General features: G+C 42.5%; 1 protein-coding gene across 3 annotated transcripts in view; it reads right to left on the reverse strand.

Annotated features, from left to right (window-relative positions):
• CWF19L2 (CWF19 like cell cycle control factor 2) overlaps positions 1–18126 on the reverse strand; it is a 101343-nt gene that overhangs the window by 42200 nt on the left and 41017 nt on the right. For all 3 annotated transcript variants that reach the window (XM_077341571.1, XM_077341573.1, XM_077341572.1), the window contains 2 exons: positions 15632–15728; positions 15123–15215 (listed from right to left, as the gene is read on the reverse strand). In XM_077341571.1, the coding sequence (XP_077197686.1) occupies positions 15123–15215; positions 15632–15728 (190 nt within the window). The remainder of the gene's footprint in view (positions 1–15122; positions 15216–15631; positions 15729–18126) is intronic.

Here is an 18126-nt window from a genome sequence, read left to right on the forward strand (position 1 = left end):
CTCTCCTCTGCAGCCAACGGGAACAGCATCCTGCCCTCCTCCAAATGACAACCTTTCAAATACTTAAAGAGGGCTATCATGACCCCTCTCAACCTCCTTTTCTCCAGGCTGAGAACCTCTGAATACCAGTTCCAGGAGGCAACGTCAGGAAAAGACCTCAGCCTCTATGCCCTGTTGCTAATCTTCCATAGTAACTGGGTGGCCACAGTGTGAGACAAGATGCTGGACTAGATGGACCACTGGTCTGATTCAACAGATGTTCTTATCCAATTACTTTTTCTAATGCCAGAACACATGATGGGAATTCTGTTCATCCGTATGCATTGTACGCTGCCCAGGCCAGCGTAAGTATAAGAAGTCTCTTTCATTTCCCAAACAGCTGATTAATGTCTATATTCCCTCAGGTGAACTGCACACAGCACAGTTCTCTCTTGCCTATTAATACCCTGCTTTAAACCTAGGAAAACAAAAACTAGAGTCCCTAAGGATAGCATTTTAAATAAAATACTATCTTGGCATCCCCCCCCCCCCAGGAGACGCAGGCTGTTCCATAACTGAACAGTAGAAAATGAAAGAGCTCCCCTACAGCACATGGTTTAATTTGAAGGGTAGCCAGTTGACTCTGAGCAGCTGAGCAAAAGAAGCCGACAAGCGACTGATAATTTGAGGTCATCAACTATTAAAGTGGAAATGCTGCTCAACACTTAACGGCCAAAGTAAATGATAAAAATTGCAAGAGTCCCTCTAGCAAAAGGATTGGGGGGAGGGGGGTGTATCACTGCCCACAAAGAAATGGAAACAAATTCATTTCTTAAAACATAATGAGCAAGATACATATTGCATGAGCTCAAAGAGGGTGCGAGGATAACCGCAGTTCACTGAGAGCCAAACGAAATTAATCTAGGCATGGTACCGTGAAGGCATTGTAAATGATGTATAACGTTTACATAAAGGAACTGACTTTGGTACCCGTAACAGCTGGATTCTCAGGAATGACCTACACTATTGGCATCCATGGGTCCAGATCACCTATCTACAGAAAACTCCTTCAGAATAGCTGTCTTTTTGGCTATACTGAAGTTCCAGTGCGAAGCATCGGGGCGGGTTATTTTATTTCAAGCATTTTTCGGCTGCTCTTCGGCTGCCTTGACACGTTGAAGTAATTCAAGTTGACCAAATAAAATGTAACACTCATCATAATAAAATCAGCAAGGAAAAAAATCCAGCAACTGGATAAATAAAACCAACTGGGTTACAGAAAACAGGACCTTAAACACAGTTGTCTTTGCCACCGTTATAGTTAAATGGTGATAACTATCTTCAAGTATTAAAAAGGCTGCCATGTAGAGGATGGAGCAGAGTTGTTCTCTCTTGCCCCAGAAGGATGGACCAGAACCAGTGAGATGCAACTGATTCAAAAGAACTTCCGTTTAAACACCCAGAATAAGTTCCTGACAGATAGAGCGGTTTCTCAGTGGAAGAGGCTTTCTTGGGTGGTGGTGGGTTCTCCATCTTTGGAAATTTTTAAACAGAGGCTGGATAGTCATCTGATGGAGAGGCTGATTCTTTGAAGGTTCAAGGGGGTGGCAGGTTACAGTGGATGAGTGATTGGGTTGTGAGTGTCCTACACAGTGCAGGGGGTTGGATTAGATGACCCAGGAGGTCCCTTCCAACTCTATGATTCTAAAACTAAGTTATACCAAAGTTTGCCAAAGCAGAATCTTAAAAAACAGGGGTCAAATATGTCTCATGTGGGAAAGTAGTCCACATTCTTGCTACCCTGTCCTGTGGAACCACCTGCAGAACATTCTCGGTGGGGCATATGGAACGAAGCTACGTTCAGGAGGGACAAAGCAGTTCTCCAAGTAGACAGCTTCATGCCTACCATGACAGTTACTGGAGAGTTGCAGCCAACATGGCAGATTTAAAGGTCCAGCTAAGTCTGCAGTCACTGGTCAACTGGGCAGTGGTATGTTGATCTAGGAAAATTCAAGAAGGCTCTCAATATTAGCATTACTATGGTTGGTTGCTTTGACTTGGGTAGCCCAGGCTGGGCTGCTCTTATCAGATCTCAGAAGCTAAGCAGATTTGTGATGGCTAGAATTTGGATGAGAAACTACCAGGGAATACCAAGGTGGAACCAGGCAATGGCAAACCACCTCCGAATGTCTCTTGCCTTGAAAACCCCACAGTGTCACCATGAGTCACCTGTGACTTGACGGCAAAGAAAAGAATACTTGGCTAGCAGGTTGTGAAGGGGGGGGGGGAGGTCTTCTCTGTGCTGGTGCCCTGACGGTATAATGCCCTCCTTAGAGACACTTGCGTGGCACCAAACTTTCTTTCAGAAAGTTCAGACACATTTGTATGCCTGTGTGTAGGCATCTGGCTGGGTTTACTTTACTGAGGGTTTGGATTACTTTTGTTTGTTTGTTTCTCTGCTTGATAGATTTTTTTAAAGAGACATTGAAGGCTTTCTACAAGCAAGAAGGCACAATATAAACTATTCAATAAAAGAAACGAGAAAACAGTGGCTGCGGTTAACAACTCTGGCGACACAAACAACTTTTCATTTCTTGGCAAATGTTTCCTGCAACTGTATTGGCTTTCTGCAAGTTCTTCTCTGATATTCAAGCTAATCAGTGACATCACTGGCATTCAGGCTGCTAGCCAGCCACAAGGCCCAAATGACGCAAGGGATGGTGTCTGTCATATTTCAAGATGTCATAGAATCATAGAGTTGGAAGGGGCCATACAGGCCATCTAGTCCAACCCCCTGCTCAACGCAGGATCAGCCCAAAGCATCCTAAAGCAAAACATGTCTTCAAAACATGCATGGAAGCAGTTGCCATCATAGCTGCATTTGGCAAGGATGAAATAGCTTCTGACAAGGAACCAAAAGCTGGTTCTTTTTAGACAGTGAACGCAGTCAAGACCTGCAGTCTAACGGAGGCAGTAAAAGGAGAACAAGTTGTTGCCCACCTAACGGTTTTGACTCAACTATCAGGCTGCCATCGGCTAAATATACTTCAAGGGTGCCAGTGGTAGAAGCTGTGCAGTTTAATTGAAAGATCATCTGCATGTTCCAGATGCACTGGCTGAAAGCCAAACATCTTCATCTAACACATACAAAAACACAGCTTAATTACTCATCTTAAAACTGTGTAATTACTTTCATAACAAAAAAAAATGTTTCCCTTACATTTTAGAGACCATTGACTAATGAACCTTAGAACACCAATTAGGCATACTGTTTATACTGATGAGCTCCTTTTATAATGACTTTTCAAAATCTAAAACCTTCCTAATTGTACCACACTGATTCAAGGGATGTAACCAATTCATGCTCAATTAATCTATGGCTTAGGCTCTTCAAAATGGGCTGCAAGTCTTGACTTCACAGCTCCTTCATCTTTGCATGTGGTGTGTCTCTTGAGAAGACAGGAAGCAGTGCAAAAAACAGATGCTTTCCACGTTTTATCTTCAGCTTTTGATTACAAAAAACAGAGCCTCTTGTGGCACAGAGTGGTAAGGCAGCAGACATGCAATCTGAAAGCTCTGCCCATGAGGCCGGGAGTTTGATCCCAGCAGCTGGCTCAAGGTTGATTCAGCCTTCCATCCTTCCGAGGTCGGTAAAATGAGTACCCAGCTTGCTGGGAGGTAAACGGGGAAGGCACTGGCAAACTGCCCCGTATTGAGTCTGCCATGAAAACGCTGGAGGGCGTCACCCCAAGGGTCAGACATGACCCGGTGCTTGCACAGGGGATACCTTTACTTTTACCTTTGATTACAAAAGTATAGCAGAGTTCTTAGAAGCTCACGAGAATGTGGTTTTGCTCACCCTCTTATTTTGGGATAGGATGACGACGATGATTTGTTTGCTGGCAGCCATCTTGAGAATCAACATGGATCCGAAGATAGAGCACAAAGGTCTTTATTTACATAAATAAGACAAGTTTGCAAAACATCTCGTCTAGTCACTTCAAGCCTTCGCAATGATTTTGATGAATTCTCTGACTTTATGCAAGGTGTTGCCAATGCTCAATGAAAAATACATGAGAGACAAGCTCTTCCCTCCTCCCATGATTCTTAAGATAGCATCCCATCCTGAGGTACTTTCCCACAATTTTTGGCTCCACAACAACTTCAACGTGTCCATGGCTCGCTAATTCCCAAAAGATACACTATGAGCAACAAGAAAATTCAGTCATTAAAGACTCATATGAGACCAATAACGATTTGGCACGGGTGGGGAAAAACCAGACCAGGCAAGGCCCTGTATGGCAGTGGGGCTAATCCCTGTGGCCACATGACATCAACACTGGCCCGGCCACAGAAATATCAGTGTTTCCTTCTCTGCCGTGGGGGCCAACGGGGCCTGTCCCACTGCAGGCCCCTGCGGATGGGGGCAAAAGCCAGTTCCGCTCCCTCCTATCCAGGCCGGAGGGGACAGAATTCTGCCCCATTTGGCTCCGCGGTGCTTTGTGGTACTGAATGGGGCTTTTAAAATTATTATTTGTACGAAGGTGGGATTGTGACCCCAATTTTGTGCAAATCAAAAAAAAAAAAACCCACTGCCTCCTTGGGCGATGGAACCATTCTGCCCCAGCTGCCTTCATGAGGAGGCAGTAATCTGGGGTGGACCTGGTCTGCCACTGAAAAATGCCCGCCATAGGGAAGCAGGAAGTGTCAGAGCATACTATTCTGCCACAATGCACTGCCAGTGGCCCAGCAGGGCCACCGCCATGTGGAATTGGTTCAAGCCACCCTATGCATGGATATCTCAGGCCTCTTCCCCCTCCATTCTGACCCCCTTTTTCCTCCAGTTTTAATAACTAGCTGTTGCTGATGTGACAATGATAATTGTGGTTTTAAACAGCTTTAAATGGTTTTAGTATTTTAACTGGAAAAAAATCCCTCTTTGGCAGAAATGTGGGGAATACAGCCACCAAGCAGTAAAAATAACACAAACACCCTAAAAGCTGCACAAAAACACAAACCTGGTTTAACTGATGAGACCGTACCAACTGTGTGTGTCAGATGAGATTCAACCAAAGGAACTGGCAGATATCAGAAATTATGATGAGCTGGAAAACATTTGCAGTGGGGGCACACATGCCACAACCCATCTGCTACTAGACGCCTGGTATCATCCAAGATCCTGTATTGGGTTGCATATTTTACATGTACTTACCTGCTCACTAACCCCCATGAAACCATGTCTCTTGTCAACTGACAAATGCTTAATATTGCTTTCGGGGAGATAATACGTATAAGTGTTTTCTGATTTATTCTGAATTGCGGAAGTCAACAATGAAGCCTACATGATTTAACAAAATGACTATTTGAGTAACATGTTGGAACGCTGCATGGTCATGTTTCACCCATTCTGGAGTCACTCCACTGATTGCCCATCAATTACTGGCTATCACGTACAAAACCCTTCAGGGCTTTGACCCTCGTATTTGCAGGACCACCTCTCCCTCCTTCGCTGTGCCAAAGCAACTTCACTTATTGAGACAGGGTCTTCTGCACATGCCAACTGGGCACGATCAACAACTGCTCATATCTGTGCTTTCTCTGTTGCTGGCCCCACCTTGTGGAATGGCATGCCCAAGGAATGCAGGAAGGCTCCTCCCATGTTACTGTCATTCTGCAAACTGTGTAGAATAGCATTGTTTGGGAGGGCCTTAGACTTCCAGAGTAACTCGTTGGCCACTGTGTGAGACAGAATGCTGGACTGGATGAACCATTGGTCTGATCCAGAAAAGCTCTTCTGTTGTTATGGCATTTTTATAAAGGTAATAGGCCTGCATTATATCTTAATGGTTCAGAAGGCTGCTTTACTGTGGACTATACTACTACATAGAGCAGGGGTGGCCAAACTGTGGCTCTCCAGATGTCCATGGACTACAGTTCCCATGAGCCCCTGCCAACACTGGAGCCAACAGTAGCTCATGGGAATTGTAGTACTATGAGTATTATATTCCATCAACATCAGAAGACCCATAGTTTGGTCACCCTGACATCTGTTTGCTTACACTTTTCTTCTACTTACATAATACCAAATTTGGCACTCTTTAAAGATATAATGTCTAATACTCATGCTTTATTTCAGATTTCTGCAATCCCATTCTAATTCCATTGCTTATTAGATGTCTTATCCCACTGAATTCATTGACTTACACTCTGCAATCCAACTTGAGCCTCACCGAGAAAGGAAGACTATAATGTGCATTAATAAATACACCTCAAACTACTAGCCTGGGTCCAGGCAGCTGCTACTTCGGAATCTAATGAGCCAGTTAAAATCACAATGAAAAACAGAGCTTGCCCTGAGGGTCATTCAATCAAAGGCAAACTATAAATCTTTAAAACAAAATTTAAAATACAGACAACTCTTTGATAACTTGTGTGTGAATAAAAGTTCATGACATTTCTTAATGAGATCTCTCCTCCTAACAGAAGCCCCAATATAACTTTCTGAAGAACCAGAAAGTGGCCGTGGGTACTTGCTGAATCCCTTTTAAGCTTTGTTATGATGATTTAGTTCCATAGCAACTCTCTGGCAGGCATCAAGCTTCATAAACTGATCTGCATTCTTCCTGATGCATCTTTGTCAAGCTGTCAAATTTTGCATTCTGCCAGTTTTATTATGCGTTCTGTTAAACTTTCAGATGCAGCTTATTTGCAGCTGTTTCTTCCATTACAATCAGCTTTATTTGCCCATGTCTTTAGTCTTTTTTTACCTTTTAATTCATAGTATATAATATTTAAATTGAGTATTTTTTCAAGAGATCAAATCTGTGAACATTGTAAAATGTTTTAATTTTTGCAATGGCTCATGTCCTTGTCTTCCAACTAGCAAAGGGTGTATAAACACAAGCCACGGTAACTGGGGCATTATTTGGACCAGAACTTGTGTTGGAACAATTACCTCTTCTACTGTTGGCTCCTGAAGTAGCAATGAGAAAATAATTCATTGCCTCTAAATTAAACATCCACATAAATGTTCCGCAGCGACCTCTTCACTGTCAATGTGAACATAACAAATGCCTCCATTATTAGAGTGGCTGAATTTAGAGCTTCCAAAAGGACACGTCTGAAGACTCAATTTGGGCTGGAAGACACCTCTAGATGGTACAGGCATAATCAGATGGCTCCCTTAAGAGAACAGGAGTGGGCTGAAGAACTGTCTACTTGATCTTCCAAGCAGGGGGACAAAAATTGTCCTGTCGCTTTAATAAAGGCTTGATATGTGGAAATCTTTGAGGTTTTTAATGACACAGAGGTAAAATAAAAAAAATTACCTGGTGAGTAATATCCCATGAAGTGATGTAAAGGGATTTATTTTTTTTTACCCTCAGACTGTCAGCAACTCTACACAAGCGTGAATTTCTACCTCCCACTTTAACCGAGCTCCCATAACATTAATCATCGTTATGGTTAACCAGATGACTGGCTTAGCGAGCTTTGGAGGCTGCTTAAACTATCTCAGTGAGCCTTAACCAGAATGGACATTGGTGCTGGACTCCTGCTGAATGAGGGGAAATTCATTTCAAGGAGGAAATGTGCAATCCCTATGGTTAAGAGATTAGCCCCAGATACTTCTGCAGCAACCTTTATTTAAGAAAAGAATCCTTCACTTTCATTTGGAGATGCTGAGAGCAAACGAGCACCAGAGGGTTATTCTGAAAGTGTCATTCACCTTTGTGAGGTACATTTCTACTCCTTCCTTGAATTAATTTGATCTTATAAATCCTGTCAAAATTCGGTACCAGCATAAGATGACTTCCTGCACTTTAAGTTTATTTGCAGACCAGAAAGTAATTTTCTGATGCCACTGTATACACAAGAAAGCAAAAAGGAAAGAGGAGGATACTCTTTCTCCCTAATCTTTGGATACACACGCGTCATTTTACCAAAGCACTGTCAATAGCACAATAAATTCACTAATCCTCTTAAGGCCCCGGAGTGAATACTTTTTGAATCAGCTATTAAGTGTATTGAGCTTTCTTATTTTCAGAGATGCACCTCATTATTTTTAAACGAATAAGCTCACATAAATGCACAAAAATGTTAACAATGTAAAATATTCTCTTTGGCATTCCAATTTAACTTTTTTCCTCAAGTGCTTTCATTCAATTAATTTCCTTCATGAAGCTTATACATCATTGTTAAAGAACTGTCTAGAACAATCATTCAGGAATCAAGAGACTTGCTTTCATTACTTGCATACCAATTTTTTTTTTAAAATGAATTACTGGATTACTTAAAACTGGAGTTAACCAAAAACCTGTCCAACTCTACACTACAAGAATTATTAGTATTATATTAGTGAATTAGTGATAATTCAATACAGAAGAATTATTAGTCTTATGAATTTCTACAGTACAAACTGGGAGTTTGAGAGAATTAAAAGATCAAAACCCTCTTCAACATTGCTCTACTTCCCAATTGAAATGAACAGTAAATAATTGAAACTGTAGCGATGGTCAATCATACACTAGCAGAGACGTTTGAAGCCCAAGCTACTGGCTGTTTATCAAATTTTAATTGACCATGGGCTTTGTAATAAATAAACAGGTATTTTTTGTAATGAAGATGTGAATATCTGTAATAAACAAAAGCCAATAGCAATAATCCGCAACCAAAAAAAGGTTTCCAAAGGTAGGTAGGTATCTTCTCAGTTCCCAGCTCCATCAATTAACATTGCATCAAATTTGTCACACCTATTAGTTTCATCCCTCTGAAACTTTTGTTGATTAACAGTACAATTCTAAGAACAGTTTCCTGGAAGTAAGCCCCATCTAACAGCCCTCAGCAGGTTTCTAAATACATCTGCATTGGATGGCATTTTTAGTCTACTATTTATTTATTTATTATTTGATTTATAGACCACCCTTTTCTGCAAGCAGGCTTATGGTGGTTTATTTTAATCAATAAAAGCATTCATATATTTAAACATCCTAAAAATTAAAATCTACAAACTATTAAAAACTAGTATCATAAAAAAATAAAAACTACCTGACATAGCCTGATCCTCCCCCCACTCATTTTCAGTCTGGCCTGCAGGAAAGGGCTATAGGCGAGGTACATATGTCCAACCTCAAAGAAGGGAGGGGGCACCCCTGAGAGGAGAGGATGAAGGCCCCTATGATCTTAGGCCAATGTGGTCTCAACCATAGGCCTGTCGGAAAAGTGCCAATTTACAGGCCCTGCAGAACTGTGACAGCTCTGCCAGGGTTGTAATCTCAGTTGGCAACTCATTCTACCAGGACTTTCTGAGAAAGCCCTGACTCTTGTCGAGGCCAGGTGGATTTCTCTGGGGCTAAGGATCATCAACAGATTGGAACTTGATGAACAAAGTGCTCTCAGGGGACATATTTAAAGTTACTATTGTGACCCTGCCTAAATACGTTCTCAGGTCAATTTCACCCTTTTCTGCCTTGCTGATGGTTGTACCTAAGCTGTGTGCCCTTTGATTACTTTTTAGGTACATGACTCTGGGCCTGAAGCTGGGGTTTCATTTTTTATTTATAGGCAATACAATACAATACAAAACCTTTAATGGTATTCACACTATAAAACAATATGCAATTTATTTATTTATTTATTTATTTATTTATTTATTTATTTATTTATTTATTTATTTATTTTTATTTTCATATTTATATACCTCCCTCCCCGAAGGCTCATTTTTACCTGCAATTTTACCTGCATGAACAGTTCTGCAGGGCCTGCATGAACTACCTGGGACAGCACTTGCTCAGAGCCTGTTCAGGACAAGGACGAATATGTGGGGTGTATACATCTGCTCCTGAAACTAGCACTTTGTGGAAAGGTTTTGGGTTTGGTCATGCTTGGAATAAAGGTTTCCTCCCTGGATCCAGCCTGATGCTTCTGTCACTTCTAACGGGGTCTGAATAGAAGATCTGATAGGGACCCAAACCCCTATGTTTGGTGCTAAGCAGCGGTATGCCAGGGTCAGCTACGGTGGGTCAGCTACGGCGGGGGTCTTGCCATTTCCCTATTGGATGATTTGGGGGGGGGGGAGTGTAGTGGATTTTTACCACCATGTTCTCTTATCTATATACTGTAATTTTATGTCCTGTTTTAATTTTAATGGGGTTTTACTGGGGTTTTATTTTGGATTATTGTAACCCACCACGAGCCGGTCTTGGGAGTGGCGGGAAATAAAAATCTAATGATAATAACAACAATAACAACTCCAGTCCTACCAGCTCAGGAGCTCTGAGTTGTGGAACACAAACGTCTAGTCTAGACTTTGTACAGTCATCCACAGTCCTTATACGGACCATCATTTTGCTTAGGAATTCAGCTGCATTTACAATTCATAGTCAATTATGCTACATATTTGGCTTGCAAGCAAGTCTTAATAGCTTTTTAAATTGAAATATTTGGTTGCTGAAAGCCATACCAATTCCGCTAGAAATAGCATTTCTGGCAGATATTCTATGACTTGACAAACTATTTAGACATCTGAAACTGGCACCAGTTCCATGACAACTTGCATTAACACCTTATTTTTAAAAGTAGATCACAAGTGGGGTTGCTTATTGAAAACATATATTTCAAATGGGGCAAAATAAAAATGAAGCAAACTAGCAATTCACCACCCTGGATCCGCGGATACAGCACAATTATTATCACTTTAGTCCCTCTTTAATTAACGTTGGCATCCTCCAAAAACAACACAGAACCAAAACAGAACGGCAAAACAGAATTTGAAAGAAGATGGATGTTAGAGCAAAACGCAATTTGCGAGAAGATGCAGAAGGCCCAACGGCACAATAAATTGGATTTTCAATGGATTCCATCACATGTGCTCTGTACATGCTGATAAGGAAGCAGGTTGCATTTGGAAACTCAGAGAGAAATGACAGCAGATGTGCCACTGCAACAACAACTCTCCCTAAATGCAAGCAGTGTAAAAATGTTAAGGCAATCTAAAGGAACAGTTTGCCAGAACTGAAAGAAGACTACGGCAGAACCGATTCCGCCCACTGTAGCTCAAGCAGGGTTTAACAGCCGCCTAGCGCCATCTAACTTCAGATTCTCCATTCATGCACTGAATCTACATATTTTGCATTCCAAGTGGATGCTCTACCACTGATCCCTCCTCAAATCCACATTCTAATCTAAACCCTCGCGTGGAGAATCTTATTTAAGAGATTTTTTTTGTAGGAACTTTGCCTTGCATTAACAGCTGTTCACAACAGAATGCAATGATACAGAGCAATACAAATCTATAATTAAAACCAACCTGCACAGGAAAACATAAATCCTCCTTTCCTGAAGTGATTAGACTGTGGAATTGCCTGCCACAGGATGTCACGGTGGCGGTGAGCACAGATGGCTTTAAAAGAAGACTAGATTGAATCAGCCACCCTTGTTGAAATAACCACAGACCCTCAGAAGCACCTGAGGAGGAGGAGGAGGAGGAGGAGGAGAAGAAGAAGAAGAAGAAGAAGAAGAAGAAGAAGAAGAAGAAGAAGAAGAAGAAGAAGAAGAAGAAGAAGAAGAAGAAGAAGAAGAAGAAGAAGAAGAAGAAGAAGAAGAAGAAGAAGAAGAAGAAGAAGAAGAAGAAGAAGAAGAAGAAGAAGAAGAAGAAGAAGAAGAAGAAGAAGAAGAAGAAGAAGAAGAAGAAGAAGAAGAAGAAGAAGAAGAAGAAGAAGAAGAAGAAGAAGAAGAAGAAGAAGAAGAAGAAGAAGAAGAAGAAGAAGAAGAAGAAGAAGAAGAAGAAGAGTTGGTTCTTATATGACACTTTTCTCTACCTGAAGGAGGCTCAAAGCGGCTTACATTGGCCTTTCCTTTTCTCTCCCCACAACAGACGCCCTGTGAGGTGGGTGAGACTGAGAGAGCCCTGATATCACTGCTCAGTCAGAACAGTTTTATCAGTGCCGTGGAGAGCCCAAGGTCACCCAGCTGGCTGCATGTGGGGGAGTGCTGAATCGAACCCAGCTCGCCAGATTAGAAGTCTGCACTCCTAACCACTACACCAAACTGGCTCCATTGAGGATGGGTACCAAAAACTGTGTCTCGTATCCTCATGCAAAGAATTACTTCAACTGGCTTTCCTGTTGGATCATCCAAATGTGCTTCAACTGGCATTATCTACATCGTCAGTAAAATGGACTATGAACCCCAATTTTTATTATTTATTTATTTTGCCTTCTGCAAAGCAAAATAGACCTGCAGGTAAGTGGGAGTACTAATCAAAATGAATTGTGACAATTTAGTACAATTAAGGCGTTAATATAAAGCCAACTTTTGGAACTGTCCATAGAGTTGGCAGAAAGCGAAAAGGAACTGAAGAGCCTCTTGATGCGGGTGAAGGAGGAGAGTGTAAAAGTTGGCTTGAAACTCAACATCAAGAAAACTAAGATAATGGCATCCGGCCCTCTCAATTCCTGGCAAATAGATGGGGAAGAAATGGAGATAGTGACAGATTTTGTTTTCCTGGTCTCGGAGATCACTACAGATGGGGACTGCAGCAAAGAAATTAAAAGACACTTGCTCCTGGGGAGGAAAGCTATGGCAAATCTAGACAGCATCCTAAAAAGCAGAGACATCACCCTGCCAACAAAAGTGCGTTTAGTCAAGGCTATGATATTCCCAGTTGCAATGTATGGCTGTGAAAGTTGGACCGTATGGAAGGCCGAGCGTCAAAGAATTGAGGCTTTTGAACTCTGGTGTTGGAAAAGACTCTTGCGAGTCCCTTGGACTGCAAGGCGAACAAACTGGTCAGTCCTAGAGGAGATCAGCCCTGACTGCTCCTTAGAAGACCAGATCCTGAAGATGAAACTCAAATACTTCGGCCACCTCATGAGAAGGAAGGTGTAGAGCCTGGAGTAGAGCCTAATGCTGGGAGCGATTGAGGGCAGAAGAAGGGGGCGACAGAGAATGAGGTGGCTGGATGGAGTCACTGAAGCAGTCAGTGCAAACTTAAATGGACTCCAGGGAATGGTAGAGGACAGGAAGGTCTGGAGGATCATTGCCCATGGGGTGGCAATGGGTCAGACACGACTTCGCACCTAATAACAACAACAACAACATCAAGCCAACTAATTCCGGAGCCCTTCACTGACATAAACCTGAGCAGGCTATTTCTCCATTTTACTGTCAGCCCCACTGAATTGAGGCACAAGTCGTCAAGCACGGTCCCTGGAAGCAAAAATGTATTTCTGTCCCCTTATTTGATGGCTCATAGCTAATACGACTGCAATTAAGGTGGTGATTTATAAATGCTAAGGTGTGATGCAGAAATCAGATACTGACATAATTAGAGACGGTGTAGGTTAGCTAATAAAAAAGTCCTGAATCACCAATTATTTTTGCTCTAGTTCAGTACTTTCTCCTCACAGAACACATTGTCATTGACTTCTTGATTACCTTGGAACACATCCTCGGATGTGGCCTTTACGCTTATTTTTATGCTTATCAGAATATTTAAGAGTTTAGAATGCAGTAGAGCAGGGGTAGTCAAATCTGTGGTCCTCCAGAAGTTCATGGACTATAATTCTCATGAGCCCCTGCCAGCAAATGCTGGCAGGGGCTCATGGGAACTGTAGTCCTGGCAGGGGGCTCATGGGAATTATAGGAGGACGACCACAGGTTGACTACTCCTGCAGTAGAGCTCTGAAAAATTCTTATGTTCTTTATCAAACCAGTGAGGTATTTAAGGTATAGTCTCTTCCAGGAGTACTAGAAACCTTGCAGAAAAACATGAAGTGAAAGGTATTATTCAATGCTGAGACACCCCAACAGTGTATGCTTCTAAAAATACTGAAGAAATAAAAATCACTACAACAGAATACACTCAAAAATCCCCCAGAGGCATATATTGCAGTACCGAAGAAACAAATGCAAATTACTAAATAGAACTGACCAAAATGCAATATTTTGTTGGCTACCAAAATTGGGGAGGGGGGAGATCTACATTTGGAACTAGTTCTAGAAGAGATTCTGCCCATTCTTTATGCTATGCTTTAAACCAGTGGTCCCCAACCCCTGGTCCGGGGACCAGGACCAGTCGGTGGATCAGTTGGTACCGGGCCGCAGCTCCTCCATGTCCTCCTCCATGGCTGCTGCCTCGGGGGCTGCCCTGCCACTCTGATGCCGGCTCACCTTTTGTGCTCTCCAGCGGCCGCCATGGCTGGGGCTCCCCCTCTGCATGGCACTGTGCAGTTGCTGCTGGTAGCACCCCCCAGCAGATAGCGGGAAGTCAGGGGCGCCAGCAGGAAAGCAAGTGGAGCAGGGGCTCAGGCGGCGGCGACGTCCCTCAGCAAAAGACTACCCCCCGGGCCTCAATAAAATTGTCAAGCGTTGACCAGTCCCCGGTGATAAAAAGGTTGGGGACCACTGCTTTAAACTATGATCTCCTATAATGGAACTGCACTCATCTCTTCTATTCCTTCCCTTCTTCCCCCTCCTCTAACAACATTTCACTATGCAGGGGGGAGATCTGTCTTTTGGGTCACAGTTCTTTGGAACGTTTCATTCACCCTGAACATTTATAGAATCACAGAGTTGGAAGGGGCCATAAAGGACATCCAGCCCAACCCCCTGCTCAATGCATCCTGGATAAGGATCTGTCCAGCCGCTGCTTGAAGACTGTCAATGAGGGGGATCTCGCCACTTCCTTAGGCAGTCGTTTTACTGCCGAACTACTCTGACTGTGGGGAAATTTTTTTTTCCTGATATCCAGCTGATATCGTTCTACACATCATTTAAAACCATTACTACAGGTCGTATCCTCTGCTGCCAACAGGAACCTTTCCCTACCCTCCTCCAAATGCCAACCTTTCAAATACCTAAAGACAGTGATCATGTCCCCCCCTCAGCCTCCTCTTCTCCAGGCTGACAGTATTAATACATGTATTATTAAACACAAGTAGCAGGAACGCACCAAAAATGTGCTGTAATATTTACTGTACTGAGCTATGTCTTTAAAACATTCCATTCACAGAGCAATATTGTTTACATTCAAGCCCTAACTGTTTTGGAAGTACTCTTTGTCAATGTTTAACACTGTCCTTTGTACTGTGCATTGCTCACGGTTGCTTCTGTTTTAATATTCAAGACAATTATTGTTTCCTTACCTCCTTCTTAGACTTTCTAGCTGGAATCTGTGCTCTGTTTGCTTTTAGCTTACGTGCCTTGTCAAGCTGGTTCTGAAGCTTTGCAGCTAAATCCTTTGGGCAGAAGGAAAACACTGACGTTAGCCATGCTAGTTTTTTCTAACAAACACAACAAACCAATCTTGTATTAAAATATGTTCTCTCCATGGTCTACACTTTAAAAATCACCTTACAAACTCACAGTGTCAATACCCTGTAAACAAAGCATTACTGCAATCAGTCAAGTCCCTGCTTCCAGCTGCAGCATGTACAAAAAATCAGTTTGAATTAACAGAACCAACCCTGAAATGGCTTCTAAAGATATTATAGGTACTTTTTCGTAAATGGGTTTAATCAGCAAATGGTTGCAGGACTCCCAGACAGTCTTGAACAACAATGTCTCATGTGACTAAAGCAATCTGAGCAAAAGGGGGGGGGGAGCGTGGAAACATAGAAATGACTTAAAGATATTGTCTTCTTGCTTTACGTACTGTGTTTCCCATCAATTCGGCTTTCACAATCTTGGCTCCCAGTTTATTCATTTCCTCTTCACTTAGAATACGGGAACTTTCATCCCCTGCAGCAGAGCTGGTGGAACACACACAAAGCATTAAACAGCCAAACCATGGGAAAGGAGAAATGTTTAATTAATGTAAGCACCCCAAAAATTCAAGTCTGGAGCACATGGTTCCCCCCCAAAAAGTTCTTAAGTCATTTTTTCTCTCCTCCCCGCAGTTTATGTTCTTACAGAGATCTCAAAAAACATTTTTAAAAGTGTATGTCGTTTGTAGATGGTTTACAAATGTTAAGCAGTTCGGCAAAAACCAGAGTCTTGTTTATTTGTCCATGCCCGTACTACATCTGCAACCATGTCCAAGCTGCTAAAATGTATACCAATAATTCCCAGAAGGTAGACAGGAATTGAGCCATAAGGCGAAAATGCAGCTCCCTCTTAACCAGAGTCCTCTTTCAAGCATATTGATGTACATTCAGAAAAAAGTCTAGTACAGGGGTAATCAAACTGCGGCCCACCAGATGTCCATTGACTACAATTCCCATGAGCCCCTGCCAGCGAATGCTGGCAGGGGCTCATGGGAATTGTAGTCCATGGACATCTGGAAGGCCGCAGTTTGACTACCCCTGGTCTAGTACATATGAAAATAGTCTATAATTTGTTTGAAGGCCCTTTACCAAGAAAGAACATGTGTTCTAAAAATCTACTTGATTGCAATGAGGGCAATGTAGAACTAAAGGAGCAGCATTCTAACTAAACGGCTACTTAGATTTGCAGCAAGACTGAATCTCAGGACCAATCCTACATGTGCAGCCAGCTCCAAAAGCCCATCCTTGCGTTGTCCTCTTCAGCCAAAATTCAGATTGCAAAGGCAATACCTCCTTCTGCTTATATTCCTCTGTAAAGCCCTATTTATTTATTTACTTATTTAGATTTTTATACCGCCATCCCATACGGCCCACGGTGTTTTACATGGAACGTCATGGGAGACAAGGAACATCATAGGCATATTAATGGAATAAGAACCTATTTAGCTATTCTCTTCCTTCCCCATCCCCTCTTTCTTTTTATCATGCCTGTGAGCTATTATATTTTTAAAAAGAAAGAGCTCAAAAAGGTGACCCAAGGGCAACCCAAAAAGCTCAAGGCATTGTTGTTCCTTCCTTACAAGGAAAAACTAAAGAGGCTGAGACTTTAAGGCTTTAAGGTGTGTTTATGAGACTAAGCGCAAAGAGCCTCTTGTGGCGCAGAGTGGTAAGGCAGCCGTCTGACAGCTTTGCCCATGAGGCTGGGAGTTCAATCCCAGCAGCCGGCTCAAGGTTGACTCAGCCTTCCATCCTTCCGAGGTCGGTAAAATGAGTACCCAGCTTGCTGGGGGGTAAACGGTAATGACTGGGGAAGGCACTGGCAAACCACCCTGTATTGAGTCTGCCAAGAAAACGCTGGAGGGCGTCACCCCAAGGGTCAGACATGACTCGGTGCTTGCACAGGGGATACCTTTACCTTTACCTTATGAGACTAAGCAGAGTGCAGAAAAAGCGGGTAACAAGAACTATTTCCCCTCTCCTCAAATACTACTAAAACTTGGATTCCACAAATTCAGCTGACTAGCAGAACGGAGTGAAAGAAGCACTTCTTCACACTATGCAAATTTACATTGTGTAAATAAGTACTTATTTACTTACTTACAGAATTCACTTTCTCAAGATGCAGTGATGGACTCTAGCTCTGAAAGCTCTAAAAGATATTTAGACAGATCAGTGTAGGAAAGGCCCATCAATGGCTACTAGCTACAATAGCTAGGAAGATCCTCCAAGTTCACAGGCAGCATGCCAATGAAAATCAGTTCCTTGTGGGAAACAGCAGGAGGTAATTCAAGTCCTGCTTGTAGACTTCACAGGGGCCTCTTGCTAGTTTTTGTGAGAGAAGCAGGATGTTGTTCTGATCCAGCAGGGCTTTCCTTACATTCAGAAAGGCAGAGATACCAGTAAATAAAACAGTGTGTCAAAAAGAGAAATGGCCTGCCCAAAAGACCTTGGATAGCTCCACAGCAGTTATGCATTTAGGAATAGAAATACATTCTGGTATTTCAATACCAGATTCAAGAGGGCTGAATTTGCAAAACAAAGAGTTTTAGCAAGCTCAAGATATCATGGCAATTTGTTTAGGGGCTTTCTTCTAAATTCCACCCCCTTCCGTTTCCATTCAATAGCTATTAGAGCACAGGATGAAGTGAAAACAACAGAATATACCAAGAGCACAAAACAAATTAGAGCTCACCTCAGTGCCCTGCCGTTTTAATCAGACATCTTAAGGCATTGTAAACAATCTGGTTCTTCTCTCAAGTCCCAGTTGGATGACTCTTTTACTAATACTGAGCACCGCACTCATGGCACAAACATGCACAATAGGAGTTCAAGAGTGCGACAGGAAACCGTCTTCCTGAATATGTCAATAACTTCACACTCCATA

This window comes from Paroedura picta, chromosome 6 (genome assembly GCF_049243985.1).
Source record: "Paroedura picta isolate Pp20150507F chromosome 6, Ppicta_v3.0, whole genome shotgun sequence".
In the NCBI taxonomy this organism is placed as follows: Eukaryota; Metazoa; Chordata; class Lepidosauria; order Squamata; family Gekkonidae; genus Paroedura; species Paroedura picta.